The sequence below is a fragment of the Panthera onca genome, chromosome F2 (assembly GCF_046562875.1).
Source record: "Panthera onca isolate mPanOnc1 chromosome F2, mPanOnc1 haplotype 2, whole genome shotgun sequence".
NCBI lineage: Eukaryota > Metazoa > Chordata > Mammalia > Carnivora > Felidae > Panthera > Panthera onca.
In genome coordinates this window covers 18,099,730-18,118,678 of record NC_138356.1, presented here as the reverse complement: position 1 = coordinate 18,118,678, position 18,949 = coordinate 18,099,730, and the positions used below count along the sequence as shown (strand labels likewise).

At 36.5% G+C, this 18,949-nt stretch overlaps 1 protein-coding gene across 3 annotated transcripts in view; it reads left to right on the top strand.

Annotated features, from left to right (window-relative positions):
- The window catches only part of ARFGEF1 (ARF guanine nucleotide exchange factor 1), a 149,792-nt gene that overhangs the window by 42,774 nt on the left and 88,069 nt on the right, over positions 1–18,949 (top strand). For all 3 annotated transcript variants that reach the window (XM_060610667.3, XM_060610668.3, XM_060610670.3), the window contains exons 2-5: positions 9,272–9,302; positions 9,828–9,984; positions 11,088–11,234; positions 13,133–13,312. In XM_060610667.3, the coding sequence (XP_060466650.1) occupies positions 9,272–9,302; positions 9,828–9,984; positions 11,088–11,234; positions 13,133–13,312 (515 nt within the window). The remainder of the gene's footprint in view (positions 1–9,271; positions 9,303–9,827; positions 9,985–11,087; positions 11,235–13,132; positions 13,313–18,949) is intronic.

Genomic DNA, 18,949 nt, shown 5'->3' with positions numbered 1-18,949 from the left:
CCAGCTTTTAGTTTCATTGATCTTTTGTTTCTATATTGTTTATTTCTGCTCTAATTTTTATTATTTCCCTTCTTCTGCTGCCCTTGGGCTTTATTTGCTGCTCCTTTTCTAGCTCCTTTAGGTGTAAGGTTAGTTTATGTATTTGGGACCTTTCTTACTTCTTGGGATAGGCCTGAAGGGGCCCTTTGAGAGGGCTTTCCAATTTTTTTTCTTGTGGTTGATTTTAAATTTCATAGCGTTGTGATCTGAAAATATGCATGGTATGATCTCATTCTTTTTGTAACTGTTGAGGGCTAATTTGTGACCCAGTATGTGATCTATCCTGGAGAATGTTCCCTGTGCACTTGAGAAGAATGTGTATTCTGCTGTTTAGGATGAAATGTTCTGAATATATCTGTTAAGTCCATCTGGTCCAGTGTGTCATTCAAATCCATTATTTCCTGATTTATTTTTCTGGTTAGACGATCTGTCTATTGCTGTTAAGTGTGGTATTAAAGTCTTCTACTATTATGACATCATTATCAGTGAGTTTCTTTATGTTTGTGATTGATGTATATATTTGGGTGCTTTCAAGTGGAGGGCATAAATAATTAAAAATTGTTAGATCTTCTTAGGGATAGACCCCTTAATTATGATATAATGCCCTTCTTCATCTTTTGTTACATTCTTTATTTTAAAATCTAGTTTGTCTGATATCTGTATGGCTATTCCAGCTTTCTTTTGACGTTTATTAGCATGATAGATAGTTCTCCATCCCCTCACTTTCAATCTGAAGGTGTCCTCAGGTCTAAAATGAGTCTCTTTGTATGGACCTTGGTTTTTTGTTTGTTTGTTTGTTTTTGTTCTTTTTTTAAAATCGATTCTGATACCTTGTATCTTTTAATTGGAGCATTTAGTTCATTTACATTCACAGTGATTATTGAAAGATACGAATTTAGTGCCATTTTCTTATCTGTAGATTGGGTGTTTCTGGTGATCTTTTGTCCTTTGTAGTCTTTGTTGCTTTGATTTTTTTTTCCCCCTCCACTCAGAGTTCCCCTTAAAATTTCTTGCAGGGTTGGTTAGTGGTCACAAACTCATTTAGTTTTTGTTTGGAAAAGTCTTTCTCTCTCCTTCTATTGAGTGACAGCCTTGTGGAAAAAGGATTCTGGCTGTATATTTTTCCCACTTAGGACATTGAATATTTTTTGCCACTCCCTTCTGGCCTGCCAAATCAGTGGACAGACAGGTCTTCCAAGTCAGTGGACAGGTCTGCTACTAACCTTATGTGTCTACCCTTGTAGCTTAAGAAACTTTTGTCCCTAGCTGCTTTCAGAATTCTCTCTTTATCCTTGTATTTTGCAGGTTTCACTATGCTATGTTGTTGTTTTAGCCTGTTTTTGTTGATTTTGAAGGAAGCTCTTTGTGCCTCTTAGACTTGGATTCCTGTTTCCTTCCCCACATTAGGGAATTTCTCCGATATAATTTGTTCCAATAAACCTTCTTCCCCTTTTTCTTGCTTTTTTTCTTCTGGGACTCCTATGATATGGATATTGTTTCATTTCATGAAATCCCTTAGTTCTCTGTCTCCGCCTCGTGATCTTGTAAGTTCCTTTCTCCTCTTTTTTTCAGCTTCATTATCTTCTGTAATTTTATCTTTTATGTCACCTGTTCTCTCCTCTGCTTCTTTAGTCCTTGCTGTCACTGTATCTAGTTTACTTTGCATCTCAGCTATAGCATTTTTTAATTCATCCTGACTAGTTCTTCAGTCTTTGATCTCTGTAGCAAGGGTTTCTCTGGGGTCTTCTATGCTTTTTTCAAGCCCAGCTAGTAGACTTGTGACTGTTGTTCTAAATTCTTGTTCAGATATTGTTTGTATCTGCTTTGAGCAAGTGATTTCTTCTTGACCTTTCTTTTGGGGAAAATTTCTCTGTCTTGTCATTTTGGCTAAGTTTCTGTCTTTTGAGTGGTTTTTTTTTTTTTTTAATTTCTTAATGTTTATTTATTTTGAGAGACAGAGCATGAGCAGGGAAGGGGCAGAAAGAGCTGGAGACACAGAATCCAAAACAAGCTCCAGGCTCCCGATCTGTTAGCACAGAGCATGATGCAGGGCTCAAACTCATAAACTGTGAGATCATGACCTGAGCCGAAGTTGGATAACCAACTGAGCCACCCAGGCACCCCTCTCAAAAGAGTGTTTTAAAAGCTTGTTATGTTTCCTGCACTTGAGGATACTACTATATTAAAAAGAGGTCGTATACTGTCTAGGGACTGGCACTCCAGGAAGTGTTTCTAGTGTATACTGTGTGCACTCTGCCTTTGCATTTTGGCTGCTCTTTGCCACTGGTCAGTCCTCTGCATACCTCCTCCTTGTTTGCAGTGGTAGAGTGTTTGGACTTTTAACTAGGTGTGCTTTGTTTGAGGAAGTAACCCTGGAAAAAAAAGGGAGCCTGATCTCCCCCTTCCCCCCAAAAAAACAAGAAAAGGAAAGGGAACCAAAAAAACCAAACAGAGAATCAAAAAAACTATAAGTCTGATTTTCAAAGAAAAAGGAAAAAAAGAAAAAGAGAAGGAAAAAGAGAAGAATAAAATAGCCTGACCTCTCCCCCCCACCCAAGAAAAAAAAGGAGGAAAAGGACATTTAGAAGAACAAATAAGGAACTATGAGCCTGATTCCAAAAGAAGAAAAGGAGGAGGGGAAAAAAAGAGTTGTCTTTTGGTGCCTGGGTGGGGTGGTAACTGTGCTGGTCTGGAGGAAGGGCTGGCTGCCTTGGTTCAGTCTGTCTTGGCCCACTAAATAAGCAGTAGTTAGGTATGGAGAGGCAGGGTTTGGTGCAGGTGGGTCCCACTTCCACTGGGGGTTGCTCTGTTGCTCTCTGAAGTCTCATCGTGTTGGTGTTGGGGGGAAAAATGGTGCTACCCCAAACTCATCTCCCCAGACCAGGGATCTCAACCCCTGCTGTTCACGCAGCCCTCACAGAATAGCAAGGGAAGTCAGCTCACCCTGTGCCAAAATTCACTTGCATTTTTTTCTTTGGCCTGCTGCTGGGATTCAAAATCCAAAGTCTTAATGGACCCACCATGGTGCAGCTCCACTCCCTTACTCTGGAGTAGAGCCTCTCTACCCTGATGATGAAAGGCCTTTGGCTCCACCTGCAGGGTCTTTTATTCTTGGGGAGGCAATAAACCCTCTTTCAGAAGTACTCCAGGAAGGGGACTGTTCTTCCCCCACCATGCCCTAGAGATTGCTATACCATGCAATGCACTCCTGGGCCAGTTTCCTTCTCCCCAGGAGCACAGGCCACAACTCCACTCCAGAGAAAGTCATACACTTCCAAAACCTCAAGTTGGAGCTCCAAGTGCTGTTTTCAAAAAAGAATTGGGACACTCAGTGCTTCTCACTCCCAGTCCGTGGTCCAGAGAGGTTTTCCTCTTGTGCTAACTCGACTCCTCTCTTTCTCTGCCTTTTTTCTCTCCACTGAAAGGATTCCCTCCCCTCCCCTGTGTAGCTATTTTTCTCTCCCCCAGTTCACATCCACATACTTCTCCCTTGCCAAGCTGTCTCCCTCCACCTGTGGAGATCCTTCTGCCATTCTGCAGGCCAATTTCCTGGGTGTTACAAGTAATCTGACCTCAGTACAGCTGTATTTGAGGGATGAGGAAAGCCCAGGGTCCCATTATTTCTCTGCCATCTTAGTTCCTCTATCTTCTCAATGTTGTTGTTTAAAATTCTTTTCACATATCTGTTGTCATAGTTGATCAGATCACTGTTCTTAATCGATCCTATATCTTTATAGTTTGGGTTACAAGCTTCTTGAGACTATTGATAGTTATGTGCTCTTTTTCTAGAGCACATAGTGCTTGCATACACACAGTTTGGGATGGTATGAAGAAGCCCTAAAGTTAGGGACTTTAGTGGTCACAGAACATTCTTCATACTTGGCTCCAAGCCATTTGTGATTAATTAATTGGTGGTTAGAATCTGGTTCCCTTTCTAGAGATTTTCCTTCTATGAAGTTACTCATTTAGAGGAAGGAAGCAGACAGGAAAGAACTGCAGATAGTGAATTCCACAAGTATTGTTGAACACCAGCACCATCATGATAATTGATGCCTGGCTCCCACAGTTACTGCTTTGAAGGAGACAACACTTTGGATGTATAAGTTCTAATGTGTTTACTAAAAACTATCCATTTCACTTATCAGGTATTTCCTTATATTACCAATGTAGTTTTCATTGAGTAAATACTGTTGTTCTGCAAACTAAAGGCAAAATGATGTCATGAGAGGTAGATACAAATCACTCATAGTATGTAGCTAAGAGAATGTTGAATTACATTGTTATTTTGAAGTTTATATTGTACTTTCGATGGACAACAAGAAAGCTGCTAAGCATGTTGATAACAAACGTAATATTGTAAGAGGGAATATTTTATATACTTAGGAAATCAGGCATATAATTTGTATATAATCAGTTATCTTTTAATAAATCATTCTTTTCTGTTCAATAAGTAAGTCTTGTGCCTTATCAACTCTTCACTTGGTTCTAGTTATTTAATGTACCTGGAAGGAGTAAAACTTGTATTTCTTTCAAAGTACTTTGAATCTGTACTTTTTATGCTAATTCACAATGATCCATTTCCTCCAAAAATTAATCTTTCTTTCTATATATAAGGAAGCGGTTATGTTTCTGTGGTTTACAACTTTTTATAAAACTAATTTTGAAGGGATATGGAGAGTTAATGGCTAGAGAGAAAATAATTCTTAAAAGAATTTCGGTAATAGTTTTTTTTTTTTTTAAAGGGCTAGGACTACATAGTTTAAAAACCTACATATGACTAAACAAATTCATCATCTGATTTTTATATTATTTTAGCTCAGAAGTTATGATTTTTATTACCACATCCAGTATTGTCTATTTGCACCATCTAGTGTTTCCAAAGCATTTTTAAAAATACTGTGCTCTTTGTGGTCATCCTTGTAATAATTCTGGCATTAAACACTGTGTGGTTTTTAGTTTGCTAATACTTCTTAATTTGTAATACTTCTTAATTAGTATGCTAATACTAATTAATTTCATGTTTTAATAATTTTTTTCTTCTGGGTGTATTTTCTTCCTTTAATAATTGAGAATTAATTAGTTTACTTATTGATTCTTCTGTTGAAGGCCAACCTGAAGCAAACTGTTTCCAAGCTCTAATTTATTAAAATAGGCAGTTTCCTGAAAAACTGTATTACTGGGCATTCGTTATAAGAAAACTGAAAAGTCATTCCTTTTTAGCATACACTCAAGTGTACTTGTCTTACAAATATAGTAAATGGATGTGGCCATGGTGGATGAAACCCATCTGTCTTCCACTCGTTTGTTTTAACTGCTTTATAGCAGTGATTTTTAAACTTGTTTGTATATCAGAATCCTCTTGAAGCCTTGTTAAAACACAGGTTGTAGGGCTCTACACACAGAGTTGCCGATTCAGTAAGTCTTTGTGGGGCTGGGTGGTGGTACTGCTCTGGTCCTGGGACCGTATTTTGAGAATCACTGCTTTATAATAAGTTTATGCTGGTAGTTGTAAAATGAATTTTTATTTCAGTTTAATCAATTAGTAGAAGGTTGAGTAAAGATAGCACAATGTGTAGAGTGTAATACACTAAGACCAGTGAGACTAGTTTCTGGATCACTACTTATCAGCTGTCTGACCTTAATGTTATTATGTAACTAATCTGATCCATAGTTTTCTCCTCCATAAGATAGGAGTTGTCCTTTGAGGATAAAATTAGGTAATGTGTGGGAAAATGTTTTAAACTGTATATTGCTACACAAATATAAAGTAGTATTGCATTTCTTTAAAAATTTCAACTTATTTTAAAATACTGTGGCTGTATCACATTGTTACTTTCAGTATTTTGATACTTACTTTCTACCTCCCCCCTATTGCCCCTTGTCCTTGTAATCTTGGTTACTTTTTAGTGATAATGTCTTCCAGTTTAAGTGACCTCAAATAGCTTTGAAAGGAAACATTAAAATGAATACAGGGTGTGTTGGTGGGACTATAAAAATATAAGCATTTTGTGGGACCAGAAAGATAACCATGCAAGCTGAAAACATGTAAGCTATGGTAATAATCAGTGGGGGAAGGGGTGCCTGGGTGGCTCAGTCGGTTAAGTGTCCAATTTTGTCTCAGGTTATGATCTCATGGTTTATGGATTCGAGCTCAGCATCGGACTCTGTGCTAACAGCTCAGAGCCTAGAGCCTGCTTCAGATTCGATGTCTTCCTCTCTCTTCTGCCCCTCCCCACTTGTGCTCTGTATCTCTCTCTCTCTCTCTCTCTCTCTCTCTCTCTCTCTCTCTCCCTCCCTCCCTCCCTCCCTCCCTCAAATATAAGTAAACATTAAAAAAATCAGTGGGGGGAAATTGTAATAATTGTTCTGTGACCTTTAACGATTTCATCAGTCTTTAAAACTTTTTTTTTACTGTGGGTTATAAGTATAGAGAAAGGAAAATGTATAACTCCTATTTAGTACAAGATAATTTAAAATATTAGAAATATTGAAAGTTAAGTTTTTTTTACAAAAATACAATTTATCTAAAGCATTTTGAACAGTACTTGCCTTGTATGACTTAACGATTTGGGGATTAAAAAACATATAGTACTATATGAATTAGAGAAACGTTATGTTTAGTATAGCTTGTGTTGGATATGTTTTATTAGACTCTTTAAATGTGGGCATTTAAAAATAATGGAGTCATAGAATAAAATGGTTCATAGAGTCTTATAAGATCTTTTGAACCATAATGTTTTAGAGCAAAGGTCAGCAAACCTTTTCTATAAAGGGCTTTGCAGGCCAAAAAGAAAAATCAAGGATATTATATAAGTACTTACACCCCAAGAGAAAACAGATTTACACAAATTTTTTATTGATAAGATTCAAAATAACCATAATTGAGTATACATTTTGTAATCCTGGCCTAATGACAATTCTTACAGGTGGAGTAACATTACTCTTCACTGGGTTTCAAAGTTAGTGTTCCCTGTCATCATTTTGACTGCAAATATTCAGCTGTAAAAACTGTCCTTAAACTTGGGAAAATGGGTGCTAGATGGCTTTGGCATGTGAGCGATAGTTGTTGACTGATATTTTAGAATATAAGGGACTTTTGTAATCATCTAGTTGTGAAGTAAGGGTTGTTTCCTAAGGTCACACGGCTGTTTAGTAACATGGTGTCGAACCATAGTGCTCTTTAAAATGTACTACTTCTAATATTCTTAACTAATGTATTATTAACCAGAATACCGTATTTCCTACTTATTTTATAAATGGAAATTCACCTTCTACAAAAACTGTTACCTTATCCCTTCACTTCCCTTACATTGTTTTTCTGCCTTACTTGGATTTTAGCAATACCTCAGATTCTTAAATAATGATGATATTTAAAAATAAACAATATGGTTAAAAATCTTAATGAAAATTTGGGGCATTTAATTTTCCTTTCATCTGTATTGTATTTTTAAGGTGATTTAAATTATTTTTAATTACATATATTGGTAAACTGTACAATTAAAAAATTATTTTTAATATCTATTCATTTTTGAGAGACCGAACGCAAATGGGGGAGGGGCAGAGAGAGGGAAACAGAATCTGAAGCAGGCTCTGCCCGATTTGCAGCTCAAACCTGTGAACCGCGAGATCATGACCTGAGCCAAAGTTGGACACTTAACCGACTGAGCCACCCAGGCGCCCCCGTGAACTATACAATTTTAATAGCCATATACAAATCTTAACTGCAGACATTGTGAACTTTTATTAAGTAGTATTTTAAATACCTACAGGTAATATTTTTGTATCGTCTCCCTTCCACTTCTACCACTGGTAAAATGAAAAGAGCTTTAGCCCACAGAGAACTAAACTGAAATACCAAACATCAGATGCTCAGCACAGAGTAGGTAATGACAGATACAACTTTATGTATCTATGATAAAGTGATTTGACAAAATCACTTTAGAAAGGGCTTAATATAGTCTCTGGATAACTTAATAATGATTAAGTTACAGGCTAGTAATTTATAATACCAGTTTTAACACATTTGGTCAATCTTCATAGGTACACATATGTAATAGAGTGGTTAAGAAACCAGGATCTGAAGTTAGATTATCTAGTTGTGAAACCTGATTAGCCATACACCCAAGCCATGCAGCCCTTGAGCAAATTATTTGACCTCTTTGTGCTTCATTTTCCTAATTTTTAAATTTTTTTAAGTGTTTGTGTTTGAGACAGAGAGAGAGGGACATAGTGCAATTGGAGGAGGGGGTGGAGAGAGAGGGAGGCACAGAGTCCGAAGCAGGCTCCAAGCTTTGAGCTGTTTTAGCACAGAGCCTGATGGGGGGCTCTAGCTCACAGACTGAGATCATGACCTGAGCTGAAGCTGGACGCTTAACCAACTGGGCCACCCAGGTGCTCCATCATTTTCCTCATCTTTAAAATGAAGCTTGCTGTGAGGCTTATGTTAGTACATTTAAAATGTAATAGTGCTTGGCACATAGTTGTCAACAACTGTTGGTTATAATAATAGTAATTATAAATGTTATGTTTGATTTTCCTTCCAAATTTTAAACAGGTTTAAACAATTAACCGGACTCCCCAGCCTATCAGTTAAATTTAAGGGTCTTTTAGTATAGGTAGGCTTTATCTAATTTACCTCATTTCTTATGCTATAAACAACAAAAGGGAAAATTTCCCATTGAATTGAGCATGTGTATTTTTACAGTGCCTTGTGTAGTCATAGTAGAAAAATTGGTTAAATATCAACACATATGTCCCTGGTCAAGAGGTTACAGTCCTAGTGCGATAATCTTGAGATAATTTTAGGAGTGATGTGTTCAGTTTTTTCCTCTCACTGAACATATGCCTTAATTTTATAACTTGAATACAATATACTTAATACTCTATTCTTAATATTAATCCTTCTGGTTAATGTAGTTACTTGACAAAAAATCAACAAAAAAAAAAAGAACTACTTTGAGAAAACAAACGCTTTGGGAATTAGTAACCTGTAGTTGTACCTATCCTTATGGTTATTAATATATATTCTTTGTATAGTTTGATAAAATTATATTTTATAAATTAATACATTAAACAGCAAGAGAATTTTAGCTACTGAATTTTCTTTTGAATTTGCATTCTTCCCAACTTCTTATAGGAGTTATGAATTAGTTTACAAAGTTTATAATGAAATTACTTAATGATCTTTCTGTTGTCAAGTTTTCTAACATGTGCCTCTTTTTTTCCCCCCCAGAGGAAATAAAAGCGGAAACTGAAAAACAGAGGTTTGTGGGGTTTCTTTTCTTTAGTAAAAATAATTTGCAAACTTATCAGTCTTGGTTAAAATAGTAATACAGTCATCTATATGTGGCAGATTTTCTGTATGTGATCTTTATGATAAAATTAATAATAAAAAGTTTTTAAGAAATATAAGCAGAAAGATCTCATAAATATAGGAGGGTATTCCTGAAATACCATAAGATACACTTAAAAGTCTTTGTGTAAAGACTTTGATTCATATTTAGAAAGATTACCAAATGATTATTTTATAATTTAAATACTTTTTCAGTGATTAAATAGCTATTTTAATTTCTTTGATTTTCTTGCATTTAGTTACAGCTCTGGCCATTAGCTTTTTACCTGTAGCAAATCATTTCATTTCCCTGGGCTTTGGTTACCCTCATGAAATACGGGAAGATGGAAGATTGTTTAGCAAAATTCCTTTCAAACTGAAATTTTGTGTTTTCATATGAGTTTATCATCAGTACAATCAATGTAATATTCTAATCATACTCTTCTTTTTCCTTTAGTCCTCCTCATGGAGAAGCAAAAGGTGGATCAAGCACCCTTCCACCAGTGAAATCAAAGACAAATTTTATCGAAGCAGACAAGTACTTCTTACCCTTTGAATTGGCATGCCAGTCCAAATGTCCCCGTATAGTTAGTACATCTCTTGATTGTTTACAGGTATGTATAAAATGGCATTATCTAAAAACTATTTAATTTGAATGTGTTTCTAAACATTACCATAATTGGTGGTTCAGACATTTTCCGTGAAAGCCTTGAGTATTCTTTTTGTGGTAAGAGGCCAGATGGTTGCTAATATACAAGAGAGACAGAATAATAGTTTCAAAAAGGTGTTTCTAGCTTAAGGGTAACAAAAATCATTAGTTGGCTTAGTGAGACAAATAATCTTAGTGTTTATTTGGTCTTATTTTCCGTCAGTGAAATGCAGGAACCATAGTACTTTTAACCTGCTACTGACTTTACATACATCATTATTTGCAATGATTTTACTGAATGCCTGCTGTTTTATATAAAGCAATAGGTTAATATTGACAGTTTAATTATTCACTGCTGGACTTTAGCTCTGATTTTCACGTATGTCAGAAAAATTCCTTAACTCTTTCATCCTGTTTTACTTAAACGTGTGTGTGCACACACACAGGATTCTCTTAAGATATTTGTAAAATTTCCAGATAGAGGGGTCTTTCTCTCCTTAGGTCTTTTCACTGTTTGGGGAATTATATGTATTGAACCAATAATTCAGTGGCTAGGAAAAAACCATATTTATATGATTAGTTTGGGATTTAGATGAAGTTCATTGATATCTAAGGCTTTCCAGGGCTATAATGGATGAAGATTGAACAAATCCATGATTTGTTACAGCCAGTGCATGGAAATTGGGTTTTCTGTATGTTCACAGATCTGATGCAGAAAGAGATTGAATCATTTAAATATGTTGATAGCTTTCACAAAAGCAGTATCAATAATGGTTAGACAGAAAGCAGTAAGCTATTCTGATTCATCAGACCAGATCTAAAGTGTGGCTTTCTCAAAATAGGGCCTGATGGTTTTATTCTGGTTAGTATGTTTCTGTGGTTTTACATGTTTATAGCTAATACACCTTTCTTCAGGAAAAGTTGGTATAGCCTTGGATTTGATTATACTTTAATGTTTTTATGTAAAAAATTTAACATATATTCAATTACATATTATAATTTTAAAGTATATTCAATTAGTATATCTATTAGCTTAATTAGGATCTTTATTTTCTTTCTGCATCTTAGAAACTTATTGCTTATGGGCACTTGACTGGCAATGCTCCAGATAGTACAACACCAGGCAAAAAATTAATTGATAGAATTATTGAAACCATTTGTGGCTGCTTCCAAGGTCCTCAAACAGATGAAGGAGTTCAGCTGCAAATAATAAAGGTAATTGATTATATAGTGAATTTGTCATTCATTGTGTGTGTGTGTGTGTGTGTGTGTGTGTGTGTGTGTATACATTTTAAAGTTTATTTAGTTTGAGAGAGAGAGCCCATGCCAGCAGGGGAGGGACAGAGAGAGAGAGGGAAAAAATCCCAAGCAGGGGCTCAATTCCACAAACCATGAAATCATGGCCTGAGCCGAAATCAAGAGTCAGATGCTCAGCTGACTCAGTCACCGAGGCATCCCTCTATATATTTTTTAAATTAGAAGCCATTTATCTTGGATATATTTGGAAAGGTCATTTTATGTGCTTTCCATCGCTAATAAAGGTCATTTAGTTGCTTTTTAGACCCCATATGAGTGGATTTTGTTGAATGCCAAGAGTTCACTAGTGAACTATATTTCTAGGTCTGTTATTTTGAAGGTCCCAATTTAGGCTTTGGCTCCCAGAGTCTTCCAGAGTATTTTGGTTTCTGGAATGTTTGCCCTACATATTCCGTCTTTTGAGCTTTAGGGTTCGTATGATGGTCCTGTGATCCCTCTAAGTTTCTTGTCTACTTCTGGATCTCTTATAGTCTGCCCTCTAGACCCATGCTTCACCATGTGAACTATTTGTGTATCAGCCTTACTGATTCCCTTGCTGATTCATTTGCTGAACATGCTCAGCCAAACTTTCTTCTGGGTTTGTGCTATAATACACCTGGATGATTAAACTCCTTTAAAGAAAAGTCACTCAGTTGTGTTTTTAGTCTGTTACAAATATTGAAGTCTTAATATGACTGCTAATGGTCATGGTGATATGTTAAGCATCAGTAAAATTTTCTTGTACTTTTGAAATCATTTACATGTATAAAGTGTTTTTCATGTGTAGATAAAGCCCCTCTGAGCCTTTCAGTTTCATAGCTGTAGTCACTTCACAAGTTATTCTAAAAATGCCGTCCAATCAGTTGGCCTGTCATTTGCAATTTATTTATTTATTTTTTAAATTTTTTTAGTGTTTATTTATTTTGAGAGAGACAGAGACAGAATGCGAGTGGGTTAGGGGCAGAGAGAGAGGGAGACACAGAATCCGAAGCAGGCTCCAGGCTCTGAGCCATCAGCACAGAGCCTGATGCAGGGCTCGAACTCACGAGCCATGAGATCATGACCTGAGCTGAAGTCGGATGCTCAACTGACTGAGCCACTCAGGCGCCCCCTGTCATTTGCAACTTAATATCAATCATGGTTTATTTAAAATAAACTCAGTGCTGACTTTGTGTAGTATTGTACAGCATAAAGGACAAAAGAGTCCTTGCTCTTGAGAAATTGCATGTACCCTAATCTGTGAACATTAATACAAAGTTTATTGGGAAATTCACTTAGGATTATTTTAAATGCTTTATTCTAATTTAATCTGATATGTGAATGCTTTATTCTGTTTGTAAACATCTTCACCAACAACAGCAGTACATTTATTTAGTCTGATCTGTGAGAACCATCTCAGAAAAATTTGTAAGTGAATAAGACAGTGGGTACCCTCCAAAGTTGACAGCCTTATTCAACAGATATGTCATATAAAGCATATGTCTTAGAAAGCATATCTGTGTTCTGCTGGACAATTAGTGCTGTGCATTTTAATAGACTAATAGTTTTATAAAAATGAAACTTGAGTGTTGAAACAATTTAATTGTATAGTTTTCTAGTGTTCTGGGTTTGGGAAGATTATTTGGAAATTACTGCCAGTTGATAATACATATTCAAGGTTAGAAATTCGGTTGGGTGTATACTGAAAATTCTGTTCATGTGTACTTGAAAGTGGTAATGGTATCTAAAAGTTTTAATTCTAATATAAAAATACTCATATTTTTGTGCTGAAATGCAGGATGCAGAAAATTGCTTTAACTGTGTCTTTATTTTTAAAGGCTTTACTTACTGCAGTAACATCACAACACATAGAAATTCATGAAGGAACTGTCCTGCAAGCTGTGAGAACATGTTACAATATCTATCTAGCAAGCAAAAATCTCATCAATCAGACGACAGCCAAAGCTACTCTTACTCAGATGCTAAATGTTATCTTTGCACGCATGGAAAACCAAGCAGTAAGTATTAAAAAACAGAGATTGTAAAGAACACCACAGGTACCAAATATAGAAAAGAATTTAGAGGAAATTATAGTGAAATCTTTGGTACTTGTAGAGAAGAATGTTTTTCATTTACAGTTGTACTTTAGTGAAGATTTGTGGTATTTTGCCTTATTTTGAGGTTAACTGACTTGTTTAACTTTGGAAAAATATATTTTTAGTGGTTGACAAGTAGAATTTGAAAGATATTTATTGTCATCCTCATGGAAGTGTTTATAGATTGATGATACTTTTATTGTACTCAAGTTTAGTAGATGAGTGTAATGTAGCTATAATGCTACCTGATTTGATCTATTCTGCTGTAAAATATTTAGTCATTGAGTCCTTTCAAAGTAAAATGTGTATCTACATTGATGAAATAAATTTTGGGGGGGGCTAAGAGATCAGCTAAAGAATCATTTTATGTATTCTTTTTAATTGTTTAGGTCTACATAATTACATATCAACTTCTAACTTTTTTAAAAACTGATTTTAAACTTTAGGTATTACAGAGAGATCCCCTTACCTGTCTTTCTGTAATGCCAGTGTCTTATATAACCATATTATAATACTTGTACATTACTGTTAAATAAACTACAGAGCCTACTTGAATTTCACCAGTTTTCCTACAAATGTCCTTTTTTTTGTTTCAAGTTCCAATCCAGGATCTGACAATGTACTTAGTATGAATTTAGTTGTTATGTCTTAGTCTTCTGCAGTTTGTTGTAATTTCTCAATCTTATCTTTGATCATCTTGATGCTTTTGAGGGATACTTAAACCATTTTTTTTTAAGGTACCTCAGTTTGCTTTGTCTGATGTTTTCTCATGATTAGACTGAGGTTGTCCAGTTTTTGCTAGAATACCTCTGAAACATTGTTGTGTCCTTTTCAGTGCATTGTATCAGGAGTTCATGATGTTGACATGTCCTATTACTGGTAATGTTAACTTTGATTACTTGGTTAAGGTGGTATCTTCCAGGTTCCTCCACTGTAAAGATCTTGGAGTTACCTTAAAACTGAGTAAATATCCTGTTTCCTTCTTATACTTCCCCATCCCCATTTTAACTATCCTTGTCTTGTTGGCAACATTTATTACTGTGGTGTTTCCCTAATGGTGATTTTCTGTTGATCTCTTCTTCTTTATAAACAAGAGTTATTCTTCTGTATCTATTAAAAGAATTCTTCTTTCCTATATATTTTTCAATTTTTTATTTATATCGGTCTTTACTCATAGATATTCTGTTGGTTATAATTCAGTGCTATTATTTATTTTGTTGCCCAGATTATTCCAGCTTTGGCCTTGTGTACTTTTGACAAGCTCCCATCCTTTTTTGAGCACCTCCTTACTTCCTGTAATCTCAAAATGTTCCAGGCTCATTTTGAATTTTTTCTCCTTCAGCCCTAGAATCAACCACTTCAACAGGGAGTTTTGGCTCCTTCAATTGGAGAATGGTAATTAGAAACCAAAATCTGAGTGCTAGGTGTATTCATTGCTACTGAGATGTTATTGCTTCTAGGCCCTCTCAGCAGATAGAGCTAGGAAAGATGTATCTGTATAGTCCCTCTTTCACCTAACCCCACACCTATATGTCTGTATATTTTTATACTGATACATCTTTCAGTCCAACATGACAGGGTTCATTTCAGCCTTTTCCCTTTACTTATTTGTAACTTCCTGTCTCTAAACAATGAAAAGTATGGCTTTTATTTTCTATGATACAGTGTTTGTTGAGTCCTATTATACACATAAAATAGTTTTAGAATAGTTAACCCATACCACTGTGAGAAGCAAACTTACTAAGTAGATTACAGCATTTATTCTTTTTTTTTTTTTAATTTTTTTTTTTTAACATTTATTTTTGAGACAGAGACAGAGCATGAACGGGGGAGGGTCAGAGAGAGGGAGACACAGAATCTGAAACAGGCTCCAGGCTCTGAGCTGTCAGCACAGAGCCCAACGCGGGGCTCGAACTCACAGACCGTGAAATCGTGACCTGAGCCAAAGTCGGCCGCTTAACCGACTGAGCCACCCAGGTGCCCCAATTCTTTTAGCCTTATAAAATTCATTCAAACTATTGTTTTCTGAAGTTACTTAGGTTCTTTTTTTTCTCCACACTCTTCATGCCATAATGTTATTCCTTTATACGATTAAATTAATTTATTATTGCTTGTTTTTCCTTTTCTTGGTTAGTTTTAATTGCTTATTTCTTGAGTATGTTAAACAGGACTATGATTTAACACAGCTACACAAAAGGTATACTCAGAGGACTACTCCTTCTTCATCCCTCTGACTCCATTCTTCTTCCCCCTTCTTCCTACCCCTTGGATGCTGCTAATCTCTTTTGTTTCTAGTTTATCCGTCCTGCATTTATGTAACACAAATGAGCAGATACATGTATGATTTCACATATCCTCTTTCTTACATGAGAGGTAGCATACTATAATAGTTATGTATCACTGCATAACAAATCACCCCAAACTTCAGCTGCTTAAAACTTATCATTTAGCTGCTTATCTCTCATAGTTTCTGAAAGGCCAGAATACAGGAGTGGCTTAGCTGGGTGGGTGTGGTTTGGGTTCCACATGAAGTTGTAGTTCCCTGCATGGATCACAGTGTGATCTGGTGCTGCCGTCATTTAAAGGTTTCATTGGGCTAGAGAAGACACTTCCAGTCTTACTCATTTGGCTTTGGTGAAAGGTCTCAGTTCTTTACTGCCTGTTGTCTGGAAAGGCTTGAGTTTTGTGTGGATCTCATAGGGATGCGCACAGCATGGCAGCTGGCTATCTCCAGGGAAGATGATCAGACAGAGAGCAACAAAACAGAAGCTACAGTGTCTACTTTATGATCAGAAGCGGGTACCCAGACCATCCCTGGTGCAATGTGGGAGGGGACTTCGCAAGGAAGTGAAAATCAAAAGGAGAAATCATTAGTGACCATCTTAAAGGCTGGCTACCACACATACTATATACATCTCTCTTAGTACTTTGCTCTTTTCACTTAGAAGTATGTCCTGGAAATCATTCCATATTACTTTTTAGAGATCATCTTTTTTGTAGGTGTATGGTACTCTGAGATGTGGTGTAGTCTATTCAGTCACTCTTCTACATATTGACATTGGATCCTTTCTAGTATTTTGAAACTACAAATAGTAGTTGTACTGCTTTTTTTAAAAAAATGAATGCATATAATCTTTTATCACTTATTAATGGCAGAAACATGAGAAAAGTTTTATATGTTTGACTTGTTCAACAAGTTTTTTTTTTTTAATAATTTATTTTTTAATTTACATCCAAGTTAGTTAGCATATAATGCAACAGTGAGTTCAGGAGTGGATTCCTTAAGCCCCTTACCCATTTAGCCCATTCCTCTCCCACAACCCCTCCAGCAACCCTCTGTTTCTTCTCTATATTTAAGTCTCTTATGTTTTGTCCCCTCCCTGGTTTTATATTTTTGCTTCCCTTTCCTTATGTTCATCTGTTGTGTTTCTTAAATTCCCATGAGTGAAGTCATATGATATTTGTCTTTCTCTGACTAATTTCACCTAGCATAATACCCTCTAGTTCCATCCACATAGTTGGAAATGGCAAGATTTCATTCTTTTTGATTGCCTAGTAATACTCCATTGTGTATATATATATGTGTGTGTGTGTGTGTGTGTGTGTGTGTGTATATATATGTATATATATATACAAATATATATATACACACACACACACATATATATATACAATGGAGTATTACTCCACATATGTGTGTGTGTGTGTGTGTGTATATATATATACACACACACACACACACACATACACAGCACATCTTCTTTATCCATTCATCCGTTGATGGACATTTGGGCTCTTTCCATCCTTTGGCTATTGTTGATAGTGCTGCTATAAAAATTGGTGTGCATGTGCCCCTTTGAAACAGCACACCTGTACCCCTTGGATAAATGCCTAGTAGTGCAATTGCCGGGTCATAGGGTACTTCTATTTTTAATTTCTTGAGGAACCTCCATACTGTTTTCCAGAGGGGCTGCACCAGTTTGCCTTCCCACCAGCAGTGCAAAAGAGATCCTCTTTCTCTGCATCCTCACCAATAACTGTTTTTGCCTGAGTTGTTAATGTTACCCATTCTGATAGGTGTGAGGTGGTATCTCGTTGTGGTTTTGATTTGTATTTCCTGGATGATGAGTGATGTTGAGCATTTTTTCATGTGTCAGTTGGCCATCTGGATGTCTTCTTTGGAGAAGTGTCTATTCATGTCTTTTGCCCATGTCTTCACTGGATTGTTTTTTGGGTGTTGAGTTTGGTAAGTTCTTTATAGATTTTGGATACTAACCCTTGATCTGATGTCATTTGCAAATATCTTCTCCCATTCCTTCGGTTGCCTTTTAGTTTTGCTGATTGTTTCCTTTGCTGTGCAGAAGATTTTTTTTTTTTTTTCAACGTTTTTTTTTTTTTATTTTATTTTTGGGACAGAGAGAGACAGAGCATGAACAGGGGAGGGGCAGAGAGAGAGGGACACACAGAATCGGAAACAGGCTCCAGGCTCCGAGCCATCAGCCCAGAGCCTGACGCGGGGCTCGAACTCAAGGACCGCGAGATCATGACCTGGCTGAAGTCGGACGCTTAACCGACTGCGCCACCCAGGCGCCCCAACTGTGCAGAAGATTTTTATCTTGATGAGGTCCCAATAGTTCATTTTTGCTTTGGTTTCCCTTGCCTCTGGACATGTGTTGAGTAAGAAGTTGCTGCAGCTGAGGTCAGCGAGGTTTTTGCCTGTTTTCTTCTCTAGGATTTTGATGGCTTCCTGTCTTAAGTTTAGGTCTTCAATTCATTTTGAGTTTATTTTTGTGTATGGTATAAGAAAGTGGTCCAGGTTCATTCTTCTGCATGTTGCTGTCCAGTTTTCCCAGCACCACTTGCTGAAGAGACTGTCTTTATTCCATTGGATATTCTTTCCTGCTTTGTCAAAGATTAGTTGGCCATACGTTTGTAGGTCCATTTTTGGGTTCTCTGTTCTGTTCTATTGATCTGAGTGTCTGTTTTTGTGCCAGTACCATACTGTCTTGATGATTACAGCCTTGTAATAACATCTTGAAGTCTGGGATTGTGATGCTTCCAGCTTTGGTTATCTTTCTTTCTTTCTTTCTTTCTTTCTTTTTAATTAATATAATTTATTGTCAAATTGGCTTCCATACAACACCCAGTGCTCATCCCAACAAGTGCCCTCCTCAATGCCCATCACCCACTTTCCCGTCACCCCCACCCCCCATCAACCCTCGGTTTGTTCTCTGTATTTAAGGGTCTCTTATGGTTTGCCTCCCTCTCTCTGTTTGTAACTATTTTTCCCCCTCCCTTCCCCCATGGTCATCTGTTAAGTTTCCTGAGATCCACATATGAGTGAAAACATATAATATCTGTCTTTCTCTGACTGACTTATTTCACTTAGCATAATACCCTCCAGTTCCATCCATCCTGCTGCAAATGGCAGGATTTCATTCTTTCTCATTGCCAAGTAGTATTCCATTGTATATATCATTTGGTTTTCTTTTTCAAGATTGCTTTGGCTATTCGGGGTCTACTCTGGTTCCATACAAATTTTAAGATTGTTTGTTCTAG